This window comes from Lemur catta, chromosome 6 (genome assembly GCF_020740605.2).
Source record: "Lemur catta isolate mLemCat1 chromosome 6, mLemCat1.pri, whole genome shotgun sequence".
Classification (NCBI taxonomy): Eukaryota; Metazoa; Chordata; class Mammalia; order Primates; family Lemuridae; genus Lemur; species Lemur catta.
Window position 1 is genome coordinate 53,775,227 of NC_059133.1, and position 21,290 is coordinate 53,796,516.

The window sequence follows — 21,290 nt, forward strand, 5'->3', positions numbered from 1 at the left end:
GCAACACAGAAGAGAAATTTTAAGATTAAGTATATGGAAAGTGTTTACTCTTTTAAATAATTATGATGTAAATCATTCTTGTTATTCAGAATAACCAGCAAAGTGGTTCATGTGCTAGAACCAATGGTTTTCCATTCAAAATTATAAATCAGTGATTACATTGAACCTACAGATAGTTTTAAAGGAAGACACAATTTAGTCACTTTCAGGTTACAAAGAAAGCTGAAGCAAATGAGCTCAGTACTGCAGGTAACTGTGAGAGGGATGTGGGCAGATAGTGGAGGAGGTAAAATTTCACTTTTCCTTTTTTAAACCTTCACAATGGCATTCATTCATGTGAACATATATTTTCATTTGTTTCCATGAAACACTATTTTATGAATCAAGGCTTTGAAAGCTTCTTTTACTTGCTGGTTTCTCAGGGTGTAAATAAAAGGGTTCAACATGGGGGCTATTGAAGTGTTGAGAACAGCTACACCTTTGGTCAATGATGCTCTTTCTTTTGCTGAAGGCTTGACATACATAAATATGCAGCTTCCATAAGAGATGGAGATGACAATCATGTGAGAGGAGCAAGTGGAGAAAGCCTTTTTCCTTTGACTGGCAGATGGGATTCTCAGAATGGTGCAGATGATGCATATGTAGGACAGAACCACTAACGCTAATGTGAAAAGTACAGTAACAATAGCAAAGTAAAAGCCAATCATCTCTAAAAGCCACGTGTCTGAGCATGAGAGTTGTAAAATAGGGAAATAGTCACAAGAGAAGTGATCAATGACATTGGAAGCACAAAAATCTAACTTGAGGATAAGCATGAGTGGTGGGAAAATGGTCAGAAATCCTCCCAGCCATGAACTAAGGACAAGCAAGGTGCAAATTTTCTTGTTCATGATGATGTTATAATGAAGAGGCTTGCAGATGGCAACATAGCGGTCATAAGACATGGCAGTCAGAAGAAAAAATTCAGACACACCCATGAAGATAAAGAAAAATAATTGAGCTAAACAGCTGTTATAGGAAATGGTCTTGATTTTAGTAATGAGTGTCCCCAAAAATCTGGGGATGGAAACACTGGTGAATGTAATTTCTAAGAAGGAGAAATTCCGGAGGAAGTAATACATAGGAGTCTTTAGATGAGAGTCTGTTAAGGTAAGGATGATGATGGTTAGGTTTCCAGCAACACTTAATATATAAGTTATAAATAAAAATATAAAAATTACAACCTGAAGCTCTGGGCGGTCTGATATGCCCAGGAGTACAAATTCTGTGATCACCGTGTGGTTCCTCATAATTATTTTTTCTTTCAACAAAATCTATTGGCGAAAAATAAGAAAAAAGAATAAGTGAAATGTGAAGGAACTGAAATTTTAAATGTTGCTATTAACAGCTCCAATGAAATAAAGCAAAGAATCTCTATCCTTGTAAGTATTTCTGGAATATCTACTCTTTCCCATTAAAGAAGAATTGAACACATCTTCTATTGAAAGGAAAAATGTATGCATAGATCTATGTTAAAAGTCTCCTCATCAGTTATTTTACATAAAGCCTCTACACATGATCAGATATTCTATATGTGCTTGTATCTATGAATTATAGATCTCTGCAACAATATTTTTGAATTATGTCTGTAGTTTGGATATTGAGACATTGTTTTTCAGCACACGAAAGACTGTGAGCTTTTAGGACTGAAATATTTAATTTTTGTTTGAATTCTGATGTCATTTGCAAACTTACACATTTTATTGGTGGAAATTGATGACCTAATCACAGTTCTTGAGATTACTAGTAACTATGGTTATTTTTATTCTTGATATATATTCTTTTAAATATGACCAACAGAAATAAATGTGTTTGAAATCACAGAATATAGTAGTAGAGTTTCTGTGACTGTAAACAAAAGTAGAATTTTAATTTATAGAAAAGAAAGCAGAAGCCAGAGAAATTAATTAATACATAGATAAAGCTCAATAATATAGTTCTTCAACATACTAATCAATTTATATCATTTTTGTGTTTGTTATTTAAATGAAAAATTGAATTTTTAAATAACATATAGTCATTTTACTCTTAAAAATACCTGAGGACAAGAAGGAACTCATGGGGAGTTTTTTGATACCAAAATATTATATTGACTCCTTTCTCAAAGACTAAATAAATAGAATAAATAGCAATTTTCTTTAGGATTTACTTTATAGAAACCACAGCTCTCTAAAATGTAGTCTATGTGACCTTTATCTGTCTTGTTCTGTCTTTATCCTTAGCAAACAGCATTCTGCCTGTGATATAAGTTTTCAGTATTTGTTGTATTACTTTCTTTCGATAGCATGAACTGGGGCCACTCAGGAGGTGATAAGGATCAGAGCAGTTATTGTACCTTTTTTTCTCCATTTTCTGACAATCAGCATTCTCTTCCTCTAGGAATATACACAGTTTTTGTCATTAACATATGAGCAAAACTGACAGAGAGAACAAAATGCAGAGATTGTTACTATGGTTTCAACAATGGCTGAAACATATTAAAATGTAAAATTAATAATAATAAATATGTTAGTGATAATTTGGGGATCCCTGCAATTTATTCCAACAAAATAAACTTTTGGCTGGAAGAAAGACAAAAATTTATCCATTTGTCAATTTATTGACAAATATTGAACATACATTCTGATATGTCTGATGATACCAATCAGAAATATATTTGTAGATTTAATCATTGATTTACTTAAAATATGAAATTTAGTGCATTTGTAACAGGCTTCAGGAGACTTTTTTTGTCATTTAGTTTACCCTTGCCTCTGTCTATTACATGAAAGCCTCTCAAATTGAGAATACTGTTTGAATTGCATGTAAGATTTTTAACAGCCTCTATTTTCACTAATGTGAAAAATCAATTCCTCTTTTATATTTCCATATAAACATAAACATTGCTCTGTCCTGAACTCCAAGAAGCTACCATTATAATCCTGAAAGTTGTTTTAACTTAATTTCTAGGGAATACCTATTTAAGAAATAGGAATGTAAAACATTTCAAAGCTCTCTGGACAAGGTAAAGATTGAACACTACACAGGGATAACACAAATTTTACCTTCTCTGGTCACCATGTAAATCCCTGAGAAACTAAAGTGAAGAAAGGAAGGATGCAAAGAGAGATCAGTTCAAGAGATGTAGTGATGTCACGGCATACCTTTCTGGAAAGCCAAACAATAGAGCAAGATAAACGCAAAGTGCACCAATGAGCTTACACAGTCAACCTGGTTTCCTTTGGCTGTACTTAATTTTCTTAATATGCACATGGCACTCAGTCTACACTCAGGAGATAATTTATTCTCAATTCCTTTGGGGTTGGTTAAATCAGAGCTGAACTACTCCACAGTGGACCTTTCTTTGAGAGTAGTACCGGTGTTTTTTTATTTATATATCTCCACCAGCGCAGACCAGAATGAATAACTAAAGAAAGCATTTTAGTGACTTCCAAAATCAGAAAAGTACTTGAAAATTCAGCTTTTCATTTTTTAATTTTAAAATTAATATATGCTTAAGGTTATGAGAATGAAGTGTCACAGTAGTATATAGTGACGTATGGAATGGCCCTATGTTTTCGACCAATCTCCATTTTCCCTCAAATCTTCAAATATACCAGTATTAAATATTTATAATGTATTCCACCAGATATTTTTTCTATATATTCACCCACAAACACAGTCACATTTACACACTCAAAGAGAAGTGTTTTTTTGGTACAGCAATGCAATTTTACTACAAAAAATATTCTGCAATTATTCTTTTTTTCCCCCTCAGTTAACAACACATAATGGATATCTTTCCTTGTTAAACTATCCAAATAGAAATCATGCTCTTGTAACAATTGCATAGAATATTGGGGGACTTATATATACTTTAAGAATTTCTTTATAGATTAGATCTTATGAAATTATGTTGTTGTCATTTTCACATCAGTAGTTACAATGCTACAGTGCATTCTTATCATTTGTTTGCATATGCACAAGTATTGATATGACATATATGTAAACACTACATTTTGATAAATACTTCAATATTTCTTCTCTAAAAAATGAACTCTTTGTTGTTGTATGAAATATTGTTCATTCTATCTAACTATATTTTTGTACCCATTAACTGTCCCCACTTCATAATAAATAAAATAATTAAATTAAATTTAAAACATTTTTAAAAAGAATGAACCCTTTTCATTGCATCCTAACCAACACTGGGTGTTATAAATTAGTTAAAAGTTTTACAAACAGAGATATAAATTATGTCACAATTAATTTAATAATGAAGACCAGATAACAGTGTCTGGGGTTTGATTTTAAAGAATTCTAATTTCTTTCAAACTTGCAAAATTTATTTAACCCTAATGAGCATCAGTTTCCCTACTCATAAATAGTCCTAACTGATAGAATAGTGTAAACATTGAATGAGAATAATGTGTAAAATTCCTTAGCAGAGTTGTTCAAGTATAATAAATATAAATGTTACATATTTTTAAAATTTCATTTACCAATGAATAGAAAGATTTAACTTTTTAAATATTTAATATTCTTGTCCACAAATTACCTATCAATAAGTTTTGTTTACTTTCCATTGGATTTATTGTTTTATTTATTTTTAGGAGATACGAATATAAACCTTTGGTGTTTCTTATCTGTTGCAACATGTTTTCAGAACCTATCCTTATTTTTTAACTTTTTATGAGATGCCTTAACACTGAAAGATTGGAGAACTTATCATGAGTCCTTGGTAGCCTATTTTTCTTAGGACATCCTTTCCCACTATCTCAGATTTACATAAATATGCTTTTGCTTTTTGCATTTACATCTTTAGTCCATCCAGAATATATTCTTATGTGAGATATAGGTTTCTCTTTATTTCTTTTGTAATAGATAGCCAACTTCCTCAACACTGTTAGGTTAGAGACAATTTGAGAGTGGACAGTGAGTTACTAAGAGCACCAATGCTGTGTGATCCTGTCTTAATACCATTTCTAGCCCAGAGTTCTCCCTAATAAGATCTACTACATGCAGTCTTTTTGCTGGGAATGAAACTGAATCTATTGAAATATAACCTTGATTTGAGATACTCATACTTCTCACTTTTTAGCTTTCTGAGACCTCAACATAAAGTATATAATTTTAACAGGGCCAAGATCCTATAAGATTTGACTCCCTCTTACTATTTCAGACTCACTTTATACCATCTACTCTCACCTCTCACTTTCTCCTTTTCAAGACACCTGTGGTTTTTATTTGTTTTGATAAACTGACACTTTCTCTTCTCCTTCAGGACATTCACATATATTCTTCTGGCTGCTGGAAGTACTTCCTCAATTCACTTCTACTCATCCATTAATTCTACTTTAATTTTACTCTCTTTATAGCAGTGTTCTTTGATTCTTTGATTTTTCTCAAATTCTCATGTTTCCATAATCCCTTATGCTTTATCATTGTAATAGTAATCCTATTTTAATTGCCAAGCAGATGTCATCCTTGCTAGATTGTAAATTATACAGTTTAAGTTATACATGTGAATATTTAAATTTAAACATGACTTAATTACAGTTAAATAAGATTGAAATTCAGTTCTTCATTTTCACTAATTATGATGCAAATTCTCAATAGTCAAATGTGGCTAGTGGCTAATGCATTGAACAGCATAGATTACAGGACATTTCCCTTAATGCAAAACATTCTTTTAGACAGTCCTGGGGAAGCAGTTATTTCTCCTTTTATTACTCTTAGAGAATTAGCTAAGTACATGACATCTTTTGCGGAACCTAGCCCATGTGTAACCTTTGCTCTGACTACAACAAATTGTTCACCATCATAATTTCTAGTCATTCTCTCTTCTCTCTCTCTCTCTCTCTCTCTCTCACACACACACACACACACACACACACACCCTTAAGGTTTCATCTAAATATCAGGTAATCTATGAAATATTCCACGTTTGCAAAGCCAGAATTAGTTGTTCTCACTTTTCTGCTCTCCTAACATGTTATATTGTCATGTTACTCATTTGTGATTACTTGTGCACATTTGTTTCCATTAAAAGCTACCTAACCTTGACATAATGGGTCTTGGTTAATTCATATTTATATATCTGTTTCAGGTACAGACATCACAACACTGAAATTGATTGTGATGTATTACATTATCTACTTTACATATTACTATATTTGAATTACTAATCAAATTTTGTTAAAAATTTTGGCATCTATGCTCATGAGAGATATCAGACTGTAGTTTCCTTTTCTTGTAATCTATTTTTCTAGTTGCAAATGAGGGTAATGCTAGTCTCATAAAATGAATTGGTACATTTTCTCTGCTGTTCTGTTTTCTAGAAGAGATGTATAGATTTGTATTAATTTCTTCCTTAAATGTTTGGTAGCAATCACTAGTGAAGCTATCTGATCCTGATGTTTTATTTTTGGAAGAATTTTAACTACACATTCAAATTATAAGTTAATATGCCTTCTTCAGTGAGTATTGGTAATTACATCATTAGGAATTGTTCCATTTCACCTGTAATCAAATTTAGGAGTATGTGATGTCTGTAACACTCTCTAATTATCCTTTTAATGTCTGTGGGGGCATATCTATGCATTCTCTTTTGTGATACTGGTAATTTGCATCGTTTCTTACATTTTCCTTGGTTAGCCTTGGTAGATGTTTGTTAATTTAATTGATTTAGTTTTTTAGATAGTTTCTCTTCTATTCTTGTCTAGTTAGTGGTCTATCAATTTTGTTTATCATATTTAGAACTAACTTTTCTTTGATTTGTTGTAATTTTTGTGTCAATTTTATTTAGTTCTACTCTGATCTTTGTTATTTATTTTCTTCTCTTAGCTCCAGGTTTGGTTTGTTCTTCTTTTTCTATTTCTTTGAGGTGTGACATTAGGTTTTCAATATGTGCTCTTTTTGTCTTTTTGATGTAGGTGTTTAGTGCTATGAACTTCCCTGTCAGCATTGTTTTTGTTGTATCCCAGAGATTTTGGTAGCTTGTCTCACCGTCTTCATTCAGTTTGAAAAATGTTTTCATTTCCATATTGATTTTGTCATTAACCTAGGGATTTTTTAGCATTAGGTTAATTTCCATGTACTTCTGTAGTTTTGAGAGTTCCTATTGGAACTGATTTCCACTGTGGTCTGAGAAAATACATGGTATGACTTTGATTTTTTTTTTCTAGATATGCTGAGACTTCTTTTGTGGCCTAACAGATGATCTGTCTTGGAAAATGTTCTGTGTGCTGATAAGAAAAATGTATGTTCTGTGGATTTGAGTGGAATGTTTTGTAAATGTCTGTTAGGTTCATTTATTCTAGACCCGTCATTTCCTTAAAATAATTTCCTAGAAGTGGGTTTTCTTGTCAATTAATAAAAGCATATGTGATTTTACTAAATATTATGAAATCCCCCATCGAGTGACTACTTCTCCACAGCTTTACCAACAGAGAATTTTGCCACATTTTGATGTTTTTGCCAATAAATAAAAAATAATTGATAGATCAATGTAGTTCTCATATGGTGAGTGAGATACAATTTTTTTTAAATTAAGCTCTATTTGTGTTTGTCATTTAAAAAAATATTTCACTATGACTCTGATCCAATTTTTTATATATTTTCTGTTTTCTTTATGTTTAGAAGGGACATAAAATATTGTTTGTAAACAAAGTTGAAAGTTATGTTCTGACACAGAATTATGTTTTTATTTGCCTATGATATCTTTGGGTATGACATTAAAAATATTTTATTGTATTAAGAACATTTAACATGAACTCTACACACTTAGCAAATTTTAAGAGTGTAATACAGTATTTCTAATTATAGGAACAATGTGCAAGAGATCTCTAGAACTTATTCATCTTGCATAGCTGAAATATTATTCTCATTAATTAGCTATTCCCCATTTCCCCTCACCCCAGCACTTGGTAACCATAGTTCTATCTTCTGGTTATATAAGTTTGACTCTTTTAGATGCCTCCTATGAGTGGAGTCATACAGTATTCATCCTTCTGAGACTGATTTATTTATTTAGTATATAGTGTCTTCAAGTTTCATCTGGCCAAAAAAAAGGCAGAGGGAGACCTTCAGGTCAGAGGGGGATGAGCATCCTGAACCTCACTTCTGTCTGCTAGACTGTGGATTCCAAAATGCCCATCTTCTATGAGCAGGCTCTTTGGCATGGTGGGACATCTGCACTGCCCCCACCCCAGGCTTCCCCAGCAGCCTGGGAAATGACCATTGACCCCTCTTGTGATGGTGCTTGTGCCAGCCTTTGGGGGGCCTGGATGCAGGTTTGCCTGACCCTGCCCTACTGGCTTTGCCTCTGCCCCCATCAACCTTGGTACTGGCAGATCACACAAAGGGGACCCTTAGGAGGTCCAGGGCCCTTGTTCAGCAGCTAGGACATCTGAGTGCTTCTTCTGATAGACTAGGGCTGGGCATAGCTCCCACAAAGAGCACCATATCTAGCTCTCTCCTGCCAGCACCATCTACTGGCAGGGAGGTCAAGTACAGCCAAATTCATTATTTGCTGATTCAGTTGTACAGGGGTCCACCAACTCTGACCCACAAGTGCCACCTAGTGGTATGGAAACAAAACTGAATGTCCCAACATAATTCTCACTGTTGAAGGCACAAGTTTGGGGAAAGAAGCAAGATTCCAGAGACTCCCATCCCTCTTTCTCAGCAGGAGGCAGAAAACCTGTCCACACATATGGCATATTATCACTACAACCTACAAATAAGTAACATTTGAGAAAACAAACACACTGAAACTCTCTATTACTAAGGAATTTATTCAGAGCCTTGACCGTATGAAAGTACACACCAGCAAAGCCAAAGGTCCTTACCTAATATACACTATAGTCCCACCCTTAAGAGGGGGAAAAAAGTCCCATTTAAACAAAAGTAAAGTCAAAAACAAGAAGTGACAGCTTCTCCACATGAGAAGGAACCAATGTAAGAACTCTGGCAGTATGAAAAAACAGAGTGTAACAAAACTCCCAAAGGATCACACTAGCTCTCCAGCAATGGAATCTAACCAAAAAGGAATTTTTGAAATGTTAGATAATAAATTCAAAATATGTATCAAAAGTAAGCTCAAAGAGATCAAACAGTAAGTTGAAAACCAACACAAAGAAATAAAAAATGATAATTTAGGACATGAATGAAAAATTTACTAAAGAGACTAATATTTTTTAAAAAACAATGGAACTTCTAGAATTGAAAGACTCATCTAGGGAATTAAAAAATATAGTTCAAAGCTTTAACAACAGAGTAGCCCAAGCAGAATAAAGAATTTCAGAGATTGGATATAATGCATTTGAATTAACGTAGTCAAAAGTAAATTTAAAAATTGAAAAGAAATGAATAAAATATTTAAGAAACATGCAATTATGTAAAATTCCCAAGCATAAGAATTATAGATATCCCTGAGGGAGAAGAAGGAATAGCAAAAACTGTGGAAAACCTATTTGAGGGAATAAGGAAGGAAAACTTCCCGAGTCTTGCTAGAGATCTAGACATCCAGATGTAAGTCAAACTCCTAAAAGATTCATTGGAGGAACTGAAAGGAGACCATTCAATCCTTTGGATTTGTGGGAACACGCACACATTTTGCCTAAATACTCTAGAGACTTATTAATGTGTTATGTAGAATGTGGCAATGTGGCAAGATTTGGGGATAAAATAATAATATTATATATATATATATATACTGAAAAAAATTGCTTTGTTGTGAAGCTTTTATTTGCTACAAAATTTAATCTTAAATGATTTTGTTCAGGTATAAAATGATTTGGATACATGCACTGTTTCAAAGCAGTCCAAAATTTGAAAAAGAGATCTATGGATTATTTTTTTAGCTAATGATAGACAGAAAGGAACTTATTTCCTACTCAATTACAGGTAATGAACTTTCCTTAGATATTTGAAGTGTATTTGCTATGTTTAATGAAATCTACACATGTATGTATGCATGTATCTATCAATCCATCATCTACCACTCTATATAGAGAGATGTTACGGGATTCAGAAATATGAATATCTATTTAGATTTATACCTAAAAAGGTATATACTGATAATGGCATATATTTCTTTACTAATAGGTTAATTCCGGGAACATACTCAATTCAATAATAATTAAACATATTTTTGTTTTTCAAATAATTGCATTTACCTTTTTGTTAAATTAGGTGGCATCTTTTCACATATTTCCTAGGACATCTATAACATAGAGAAAGAAATTTACAGAAAAATAGATGAAAATTATAAAACCATATTTTCTTTGTATAGCACATGAAATACCAATATTTATAAGCCATTCCAACATATATGAGTATCACTGTATTTCCTGAATAAAATTAATATGTAATTTCAGTTTTGAAAAATTATCAAAGAGTTTGTGATTTCAAAAATTATTTAAAGGAGGGGAGTCAGAATGACACAAGAAAAGTGTTTTAAATGGAATGTGACATATATAAACAAATATGAATGAAAAATCTGAGAAAAAAGAGATGAACAAGGAGGTAGAGAGGCCAGTTTGATTAGAAGAAGCTGTTTAAAACTCATATTTATGTTTTAAAGTGGCCCTTAGTGTGCCCCTAATCCATCACAGTGCATCATTTTATGTACTCGTGAAAAAATCCAGTCTTCCCTGCCACGTTGATGATGGCTTGCTTGACTTGCTGATTCCTTAGGCTGTAAATAAAGGGGTTCAGCATGGGAGCTACTGAGGTGTTTAGCACAGCCACTGCCTTGCTCAAAGATACTCTATCCTTTGCTGAGGGTTTAATGTACATAAAAATGCAGCTGCCATAAGAGATGGAGATGACAATCATGTGGGAAGAACATGTAGAAAAGGCCTTTGTCCTCTGACTAGTAGAAGGAATTCTCAAAATCGTTCTCACGATGTGCATGTAGGACAGAAATATTAATGCCAAAGTGAACATTAGAGTAAACACAGCACAGGAAAACCCCATTATCTCCAGGAATTTTGTGTCTGAACAAGAAAGCTGCAGCAGGGGAAAATAATCACAGGTAAAATGGTCAATAATATTAGATCTACAGTAATCAAGCTTTAAGAGCAACATGAGTGCTGGGAATATGATTAAGAATGAAACCAGCCAAGAGGCAAAGACAAGCAGGGTGCAGACTCTTCGATTCATTATGACCGTGTAATGCAGGGGCTTACAGATGGCAACATAGCGGTCGTAAGACATGGCAGCCAGAAGGTAAAATTCAGTGACACCCAAGAGAATGAAAAAAAATAACTGAGCTATGCAATTATTAAAGGAAATGGTTTTATCTCCTGAAATAATGGTACCGAGAAACTTGGGTATACTGACAGTTGTGAATGAAACTTCTAATAAGGAGAAATTCCTGAGGAAGAAATACATGGGTGTCTGGAGGTGAGAATCCAGCAGGGTGAGAGTGATGATGGTCAGATTCCCAGTGATGCTGAGCAAGTAGGTGATGAGCAGAAAGACAAAGATCACAACCTGCAGCTTTGGGTCATCTGACAATCCCAGGAGAATAAATTCTGCTATTTCTGTGTGGTTTCTCATTCTTCAGTTGCTTATTTGTTTTCACCTGCCAGACCAGACGTATAGGAAAAAGCAAAAAGAACAAACTTGAAGAGTTGTGGATTAACAAATATTCAAGTATGGGGCTAGAATTTTTCTGAAATAGTGTGCCACATTCATCTTAAGGGAAAATTAACAGCTCTTCAGGGATAACTACAGTGATCCTTTCATTTCCTCTCTTTTACAGGCAAAAAACTCTTTGGTTAAAGCAGGTTAAAAAAAAGTTCAGTATCACACACCTTGAAGTGGTAGGGCAGGGATTTGTCATCAGAATTTTCTGACTCCAAATACTGCCTGTTATCTTTCAGAGACATGCCTACAAGGTCCCTTCCCAATGGGAACCACATTTGTGTCATTTCACGAATCACTATACAAGTTTCCCCTTTATATAAAAGCTGAATTCTCAAAAATGGGAAAGATACTTAATTTTTTTTACAGTGACTATTTCATCCTTAGCTATGTATCAACTTGTGCTACACTTAGCTTTTTCAACTGCTACGACTACTTCATTCAAAGGCAGCAATACTGAAGCCATTGCTATGAGCAACCTCAGATGTTAGGGGTAGAAGAGAGAAAGAAGTAGAGAACAATGTAGGCTAGAAGGACTTAAAATTGAGCTTTATCGCATGTGAATTCTTTGCAATATTTAATGATCTTTCAGCCTACCTATGTATCATTTTTAAGACCTTTAATCTTATACAATCCAGTTTGCCATCTACTTAAAATTATTATTATTAGTGTTTGAGAAGAAAGCCTTCAGTTAAAGAGATAGATAAAGGCTCACCAAGCAAGGTTGTTTAATAGTTTAATTTATTTATTTGCACTTCTAAATGGTAAGTTTTATTCTTCTGAATAAGGTTAAGTGATATTGGCATAGATATTTGCATAGGAATGAGTCAGGATATCTAGTTTTGAATTTATTCTACTTACTAGGAATGAAAATTATTTAACATATCTGTGCCTCAGTATCCTCATCCCTAAATACATGCCTTCTTCTTCTGTACAGAAGTCTATTTTATAATACTGCACTGAGCATTGAACTGTTAATATTTATGTGGAGCATTAAGAAAACTGCTTAATATTTAATGAAAGTGGGGTGGGGAGGAGAAAAAAATATTTGATGAAAGCTACATGAAGCTTTGTTCTATTGGAAAAATGTTCCCTAACCCCTAATCTGAAAATCTTTGGATTAGAATGGTATCCTACATAAAAAGCTTTGTCTTAGATAAATGATAATAAACATATTTTGCACCAATAGACTCACATAAGAGCAAGAATAAGAACAAAAAATAGGGAATAAGTCACTGGGTTGTACAGTATCTGTCAGGCATTCTAGATGAATGAATCTTACCCTTGTCCTTCTTCCCTGTGTATATGGTGCTGACCTCTCCCTCCATGGTGTATCTGCCTCTTGCACATCATCAGCATCACCAAACACACACACACACACACACACACACACACACACACACACACCCCTTAGTTTTGTGGGTAGCACATTGTAATGACATCCCAAGTCACCTCCCTTCTTATTTTCACAACACTAGGTTTAAGACCCATTGTATGCATTCCATAAGAACCTTACACTCATTCTTCCCAACCCATCCCCCTTGTACTATGCTGAAATCTCCTGTGAACTCCTCCATTACTCTGTGCATTTTTGAGGATTAGAACAGGATCTTCTCTTCAATCTATTTCAACATAATCCCGTGCTAGTATTATTATAGTAGCTTTAAAGGGAACACTCATTTAATTCATTAATTAATTAGTTAATTAATGTTGAATTTGTTGTTGAATCACATGTTGACATCAGTTAAAGTTCTATATTTCCTGCTAGTATTCTAGACTAGATATTACTTAGGTTTTTATCTTTGTTTTACAAGATATATTTTCCTACATTACATATTGTATGAGATGTGTTCACACACTTGGCCCAAATTCCTTGTATAGCGTAAATTTAAAACAAAGGCTAATGTGTTTTGCAACAACCTGAATGGAACTGAAGACCATTCTTCTGAGAGAAGTATCACAAGAATGGAAAAACAAATACCACGTGTACTCACCACGTGTACTCACTATTAAATTGGAACTAATTGATCAATACCCACATGTACATATTGTAGTAAAACTCAGTGGAAACCAAGCAGGTGGGAGGGTGGAGGAAGGAACAGGTAAATTCACACCTAATGGGTACAATGTACACTATCTTGGTGATGGGCATACATGCAACATTGACTCAAACTGCACAAAAGCAAATCATGTAACCAAATGTTTGTAATCCCACACTGTTCTGAAATAAAAAAACAAAAAAACCCCAAACGGTATGTAAAGAAAACCACATTTTATTTATAAATAAAGGTAGAAAAAACTTCATAAAATATTATTTCTAAATTACTTCCCTTAAATTTCTTTACAGTTCATACCTTCAATTGACTTTATTCCTGCTCCAGTAACATCACTCTTATTACATTAGTATTTATTTTTCATTAAAAGCACAAGTTTTCATAACACCTTGAAGTCACAACATAGATTTCATCATATAGATAAGATTTGTTTTCAATCTCAAGATAAATTTCTGCAATAACTTACTGACCTTGAAGATTGAGGTTTTTAAAAATATGTATTATATTATTTCATTTTTTGTATTTTTGAGATGAGTCTTGCTCTGTCACCTGGGCTAGAGTGTCGTGGCATTAGCCTAGCTCACAGCAACCTCAAATTCCTGAGCTCAAGCAATCCTACTGCCTCAGCCTCCCAAGTAGCCGGGACTACAGGTGAGTGCCACCACATCTGGCTAACTTTTTTTTTTATTTATTTTTAATTGCCTGGCTAATTTTTTCTATTTTTTTTAGTAGAGATGGTGTCTCACTCTTGCTCAGGTTGGTCTTGAACTCCTGACCTCAAGCGATTCTCCCACCTTGGCCTCCCAGAGTCCTAGGATTACTGGCGTGAGCCACCACTCCTGGCCATATATTATATTATTTCTGTTCCATAGTGAATAATGTACCAATGCACTGTATTACTAACCTTATTTCACCTTTTTTACATATCTGTTTTCCTCTTAAATTTCCTGTTAGTTTTAACAGTTTTCTGAGTAATAATGCCATGACTTACTCTTTTTGGTCCTAATTGCAGCTCTGATGGAATGTGGAAGGAGCTGTGAGGGAAGGTATAACTAGGTATTGGAGGGGTTCGTGAGAGTATCCCCGAAATGAACACTTCTGTAGCCTGTGTTCAAAATCCAAAAAACTTTAGCAGTAGGTCATCCATTATTAAGAATTGGGGGTGATATACTATACTTTTATATAAAAATGTTTATGAAAATCCATTGGATTGTATTCATGTATCAATGTAAAATAAACTTGGTAAAATTTATCAGCACATATAGTCCTATGAGGAAATTAAACTTCAATATGTAACACGGCGTACATGCTTTCTAGAGCCTCAAAAGATCCCAAGGATATATTGGTGTAGAGAACTAAGAATATCTCCAAGCATTTAACTCATCATCTCAGATTTTTATTTTTGAACACAGATCCATATTTTCTCTTGGAACAACATTGCTTAGGTTATTAAGCTTTCATTTCCTTCCACTTATTGCATCCAAATTACTTCTTACTTGCTTTCTAAGGATTCTTGGGACATATTCTTTGAGGCATTCAAAATGAAAATTAACAGTGATATTTAGTATTTGTTAATTAAGATGGCCATGAAACATCTTCAGGGCTTTCATTCTCAAAACATTCCCATATACTGCCCTTCCCAAATCTCTATCATCAATAAATATTAACAATGACCTTCTAAATAAACAACATAAAATATTGGCAATTTGTTTGATGCCTACATAAGAAAGGGATGTTATGTTAAAGGGTTTGATAAGTATGGAAAATCTAGATACAGTGCTTTGAGAGCCTGAGATAGAGACTTTAACTGGTTCCATTTTATTTGTAGGGGTGTATGTGTGTATGTGTGTGTGTGTGTCTGTGCTTTGTATGTAATGATTTTTTTTTTATGTTTCAGTGTGTGAACCCTCCCTTAGTAATGCAATTGCTTTGAAGGTCTAAGTTTTTTCAACTCTTTCTATGTTTACTCGATTCTTTCTTCTTCAGTTAAACCTTATTAGAGGTCATTAGAAAAATTTCACAGATCATCTTTCAAAAAAGTGTATTTTCTTTATCACATTAGCCTGTTTTTTTATTCTGTATAAATTTGGAGACATTGAGAGTTTAGGTTAACACATCAGAGAAAATAAAAATTATTTAGTTCAGTATTATAGGCAATATGTAGCTCAGCTTCATAATCACACTAAAATACACTTCTGGCTCTTCTCAATCTAGTAGACCTGGGCATGGCACAGGGATTGCTTTGAGACCTTCTGCTGGCCTGAGTAAACAAAGACTCCTCAGGAGAACCACAGAATGGCTGGAAGAATTTTTTTGTTTGTTTTAAAATTGTTTTGACCATTTTTGTAATGATTTTTGATGACTCTTTCCCTGGAGAAATATGAATAATTAATATTTCTTAATTTCAATAATGGAAGTTTCAGTTCTCAGCATTCTTACTGGTACATATAGAAACAAATTAAGGGAATAGAGAAATCATCAAATCACCCTTAATGAATATTTCATAAATAGTAACATAGTGAACATCTACTCATTATAGCATGTTTTCAGTTCATTAATTATCCATTTACAATTTAAACAAGGAAGAAAAAGAAATTAATAATAAAATTATGCTACCACAACACAATTTCTGATTTATGACATTATAAAGTTGATTTATTATCATAAAAAGCATACAAAATTTGCCATTAGAAAGACATGAATTAAAAAAAAAACGGTCCGTTTAATGAATTTATGAGTTTGGATGTGTTGTTTAATCTGTTTAAGATTTTCTGTGTTTAAAACGGACTCCAAATTTCAAGAGTGTTTTTGAGAATTGATATAAAGTAAATATGTTTTTAAAAAACAACATGGCACTTAATAGACTCTAAGAATAGCTGTATTATTTATTTTATTTTTTCTTTTAGTTGGAATTAATTCCCAACTCTGGGAAGGATATTCATAGTAGTTGTGATTTATTAAAGGCATTATCTATTCTAATGACGAATGACTCATATTTCATTTCGTTTAGCCCTTATAACATACTTATGAAACTTTCATCCTTACTCTCAAATGAAAAACTGAGATTCAGAGAGATTATGCAACTTAATTCACACAGCTAGGAAATGTCAAATACAATCTCAGACTAAAAATCAAAGGCTCTTCTCTTCAACATGGTACTACATAGCCTGTATTCAATTAAAAACACAGAGACACAGAGAGAGTAACGTCCTGCTTTTAATTAACAGGTAATGAATAAATTGATATAATAAAACACTAATCCTTTTTATATATTTTAATATGTCAAGTTTCAAAGTATAACCCCAATATATCCTATTTAATTTGATTAAAAGTTGAGCTGTGAGTAATGAAACAATGCTAAGATTTGCAAGACTTCCTTTGCCTTCTATGTGTCTAACTTACCTCTGATTTCATATAGTTTCAGTAACAGTCAGAATGACTGGAGATTTAAAAAGTTTAGTAAATGTCATTGTTGTAATCCAGGGAAACCAGCATTTCTGAAAACATTATTTCTGTTTCCTGTTGAACAAGTTTGCTTCCTGTTGTCAATGTTTTTGTCTTAATTTTCTCATTCTATCCATAGTTTATATATTTCTCTGACTAGAGAGTGAGAAAGGAGCAAAAATGTAAAGTAGGAAAAAGGTATCATAAGGTATTTTAAGGCTGTCTGGCATGGTTTCTACATAGATTTGAAGTAGCATAAGCTACTTAATGTTTTATCTATTCTGTCTGCCTCTGGCTCTAGGGGACTAATTCAGTGAATCAAAATTGCCAGAATAAGAATGTACACAAAACACTAAGGAATATAAAATGTAATACACATTAGTATTTAAATTGAAAAAGGCAGCTTGAGGGACAGTGTCCAACGAGACAGAAAAAAAAAAAAAAACAACAAACAGTAAAAGTGTGAAGGTTTTTTCCATTGACGTCATTTTTTCAGGTAGAACTAATAACCAAATATCTTAATTCCTAATGTAGATCGCTAATAATATGATATTATAAAAACTGCGAATCTACTACATTGTACTAAATACGTCAATTTTTCCATTAATTTTAATCTGCCTTCTAATAACTTTTACTACCATAGAACTGCTAAATATATATACATATGTTATATATATATATATATATATATATATATATATATAATTTTTTCTGTACTCATTCTATTTCCCACCAGCAATGGCTGTTGAAGATTTCTTTTTCTCATTCATATTACAATTTATATGCCAAATATAATTTTAGAAGTTAGGACCTCCCCTGACGAGGCTATACTAGTATAATCATGCCAGATGAGATAATGTCACTGAAAAAAAGCCTGTAAAATTGTGCAGGTCTTTAGTAAAAGCTATACAAAATTTGAAGGTCCTCACAGAGTTTTCCCATTGTATAAAAATACAGCAAAGACTAGTTTTTTTTTTTTTTTTAATTTAGACTACCATACTGGTTACTATAGCTCAATGACCTTAGGCAAGTTACCAGTATTTCTCAGCATCAATTTACACAAAAGATAAGCACGTCTATGTTGCCATATAGCTATAGAGATTAAATAAGATACAGTAACAACCATATGTATTCCAGCATATGGCACAGAATAAGGGCTCTGTCTAGAACAGCTAATATTTAGGAAATTCCTTTCAGATTTTCAGGTTACAAAAGAATACTGATGACTGCCTACATATTTATCTTTTTTATTTCCAAAAAGAAATAGGGATGAATAAGGAGAACACATAAAACTAGACATAGCACATCCCTTCAGCATAACCAGGAAACAGAGAATATTATGAACTTCAAATGACTTGTAAGTAGGGAAATAAATACCCAAGTCCATTAGATGAATGGGAAGAATAGGACAGATATGGCAAGAATATGTTTGTTGCAAATATTTGTTTCATATATTGTAGAACTTTTAAAAGGAAACTGTTATATTAGCAACACAGAAGAGAAATTTTAAGGTTAAATATATGGAAAGTGTTTACTCTTTTAAACAATTATGATGTAAATCATTCTTATTATTCAGAATAACCAGCAAAGTGGTTCATGTGCTAGAACCATTGGTTTTCCATTCAAAATTATAAATCAGTGATTACATTGAACCTACAGATAGTTTTAAAGGAAGACACAATTTAGTCACTTTCAGGTTACAAAGAAAGCTGAAGCAAATGAGCTCAGTACTGCAGGTAACTGTGAGAGGGATGTGGGCGGATAGTGGAGGAGGTAAAATTTCATTTTTCCTTTCTTAAACCTTCACAGTGGCATTCATTCATGTGAATATATATTTTCATTTGTTTCCGTGAAACACTATTTTATGAATCAAGGCTTTGAAAGCTTCTTTTACTTGCTGGTTTCTCAGGGTGTAAATAAAAGGGTTCAACATGGGGGCTATTGAAGTGTTGAGAACAGCTACACCTTTGGTCAATGATGCTCTTTCTTTTGCTGAAGGCTTGACATATATGAATATGCAGCTTCCATAAGAGATGGAGATGACAATCATGTGAGAGGAGCAAGTGGAGAAAGCCTTTTTCCTTTGACTGGCGGATGGCATTCTCAGAATGGTGCAGATGATACATATGTAGGACAGAACCACTAACGCTAATGTGAAAAGTAGAGTAACAAAAGCAAAGTAAAAGCCAGTCATCTCTAAAAGCCACGTGTCTGAGCATGAGAGTTGTAAAATAGGGAAATAGTCACAAGAGAAGTGATCAATGACATTGGAAGCACAAAAATCTAACTTGAGGATCAGCATGAGTAGTGGAAAAATGGTCAGAAATCCTCCTAGCCATGAACTAAGGACGAGCAAGGTGCAAATTTTCTTGTTCATGATGGTGTTATAATGAAGAGGCTTGCAGATGGCAACATAGCGGTCATAAGACATGGCAGTCAGAAGAAAAAATTCAGACACACCCATGAAGATAAAGAAAAATAATTGAGCTAAACAGCTGTTATAGGAAATGGTCTTGACTTTAGTAATGAGTGTTCCCAAAAATCTGGGGATAGAAACACTGGTGAATGTAATTTCTAAGAAGGAGAAATTCCGGAGGAAGTAATACATAGGAGTCTTTAGATGAGAGTCTGTTAAGGTAAGGATGATGATGGTTAGGTTTCCAGCAACACTTAATATATAAGTTATAAATAAAAATATAAAAATTACAACCTGAAGCTCTGGGCGGTCTGATATGCCCAGAAGTACAAATTCTGTGATCATCGTGTGGTTCCTCATAATTTTTTTTTCTTTCAGCAAAATCTATTGGTGAAAAATAAGAAAAAAGAATAAGTGAAATGTGAAGGAACTGAAATTTTAAATGTGGCAATTACCAGCTGCAAAGAAATAAAGCAATGGATCTTTATCCCTGTAGGAATTTCTGCAATCTCTACTCATTCCCATTAAAACAGAAAAATTGTATGCATCCTCTGTTGAAAGGAAACATGTATTCATAGATCTATGGTAAAAGTCTTCTCATCAATTATTTTACATAAAGCCTCTACATATAATAAAATTTTCTATATGTGCTTATATCTATGAATTATAGATCTCCTCAACAATATTTTTGAATTATGTCTGTAGTTTGGATAATGAGACATTGTTTTTCAGCACATGAAGATTGTGAGCTTTTAGGACTGAAATATCTATTTTTTAGTTTGAATTCTGATGTCATTTGCAAACTTACATATTTTGTTGGTGGAAATTGATGACCTAATCACAATTCCTGAGATTACTAGTAATTATGATTATTTTTATTCTAAATATATATATTTTTAATATGACTGACAGAAATAAATGTGTTTGAAATCAAAGAATATAGTAGTAGAGTTTCTGTGACTGTAAACCAGAGTAGAATTCTTAATATATAGAAAAAGAAGGAGAAGCCAGAGAAATTAATTAATACATAGGTAAAGTTCAATAATATAATTCTACAACATACTAATCAGTTTATATCATTTTTATGTTTGTCATTTAAATTTAAAATTGAGTTTTTTTTAACTAAATTCATTTAGTCACTTTTCTCTTAAAAATACCTGAGGACAAGAAGGAACTCATGGGAAGTTTTTTGATACCAAACTATTATATTGACTCCTTTCTCAAAGATTAAATAATTAGAATAAATAAAAATTTTCTTTAGCATTTACTTTATAGAAACTAGAACTCTCCAAAATGTAATCTATGTGACCTTTATCTGTCTTGTTCTGTCTTTATCCTTAGCAAACAGCATTCTGCCTGTGATATAAGTTTTCAGTATTTGTTGTATTACTTTCTTTCGATAGCATGAACTGGGCACTCAGGAGGTGATAAGGATCAGAGCAGTTATTGTACATTTTTTCTCCTTTTTATTTTATCTTCCTGAAAATCAGCGTTCTCTTCCTTTAGGTATATACATAGTTTTTGTCATTAACATATCAGCAAAACTGGCAGAAAGAACAAAGGCAGAGATTGTTACTGTGGATTCAACAATGGCTGAAACATATTAAAATGTAAAATTAATAATAATAAATATGTTAGTGATAAATTGGGGATCCCTACAATTTATTGCGACAAAATAAACTTTTGGCTGGAAGAAAGACAAA

At 33.1% G+C, this 21,290-nt stretch overlaps 3 protein-coding genes across 3 annotated transcripts; all 3 read right to left on the reverse strand.

The window, feature by feature from the left end:
• Positions 1–350: 350 nt before the first annotated feature.
• Positions 351–1,289, reverse strand: LOC123639705 (olfactory receptor 6C3-like). Its single transcript, XM_045553765.1, has one exon. The coding sequence runs from the start codon at positions 1,287–1,289 to the stop codon at positions 351–353; it is 939 nt and encodes a 312-aa protein (XP_045409721.1).
• Positions 1,290–10,559: 9,270 nt separating this feature from the next.
• On the reverse strand, positions 10,560–11,615 carry LOC123639694 (olfactory receptor 6C1). Its single transcript, XM_045553752.1, has one exon. The coding sequence runs from the start codon at positions 11,584–11,586 to the stop codon at positions 10,642–10,644; it is 945 nt and encodes a 314-aa protein (XP_045409708.1). The 5' UTR covers positions 11,587–11,615; the 3' UTR covers positions 10,560–10,641.
• Positions 11,616–19,008: 7,393 nt separating this feature from the next.
• LOC123639710 (olfactory receptor 6C3-like) lies at positions 19,009–19,947 on the reverse strand. Its single transcript, XM_045553770.1, has one exon. The coding sequence runs from the start codon at positions 19,945–19,947 to the stop codon at positions 19,009–19,011; it is 939 nt and encodes a 312-aa protein (XP_045409726.1).
• Positions 19,948–21,290: the final 1,343 nt, after the last annotated feature.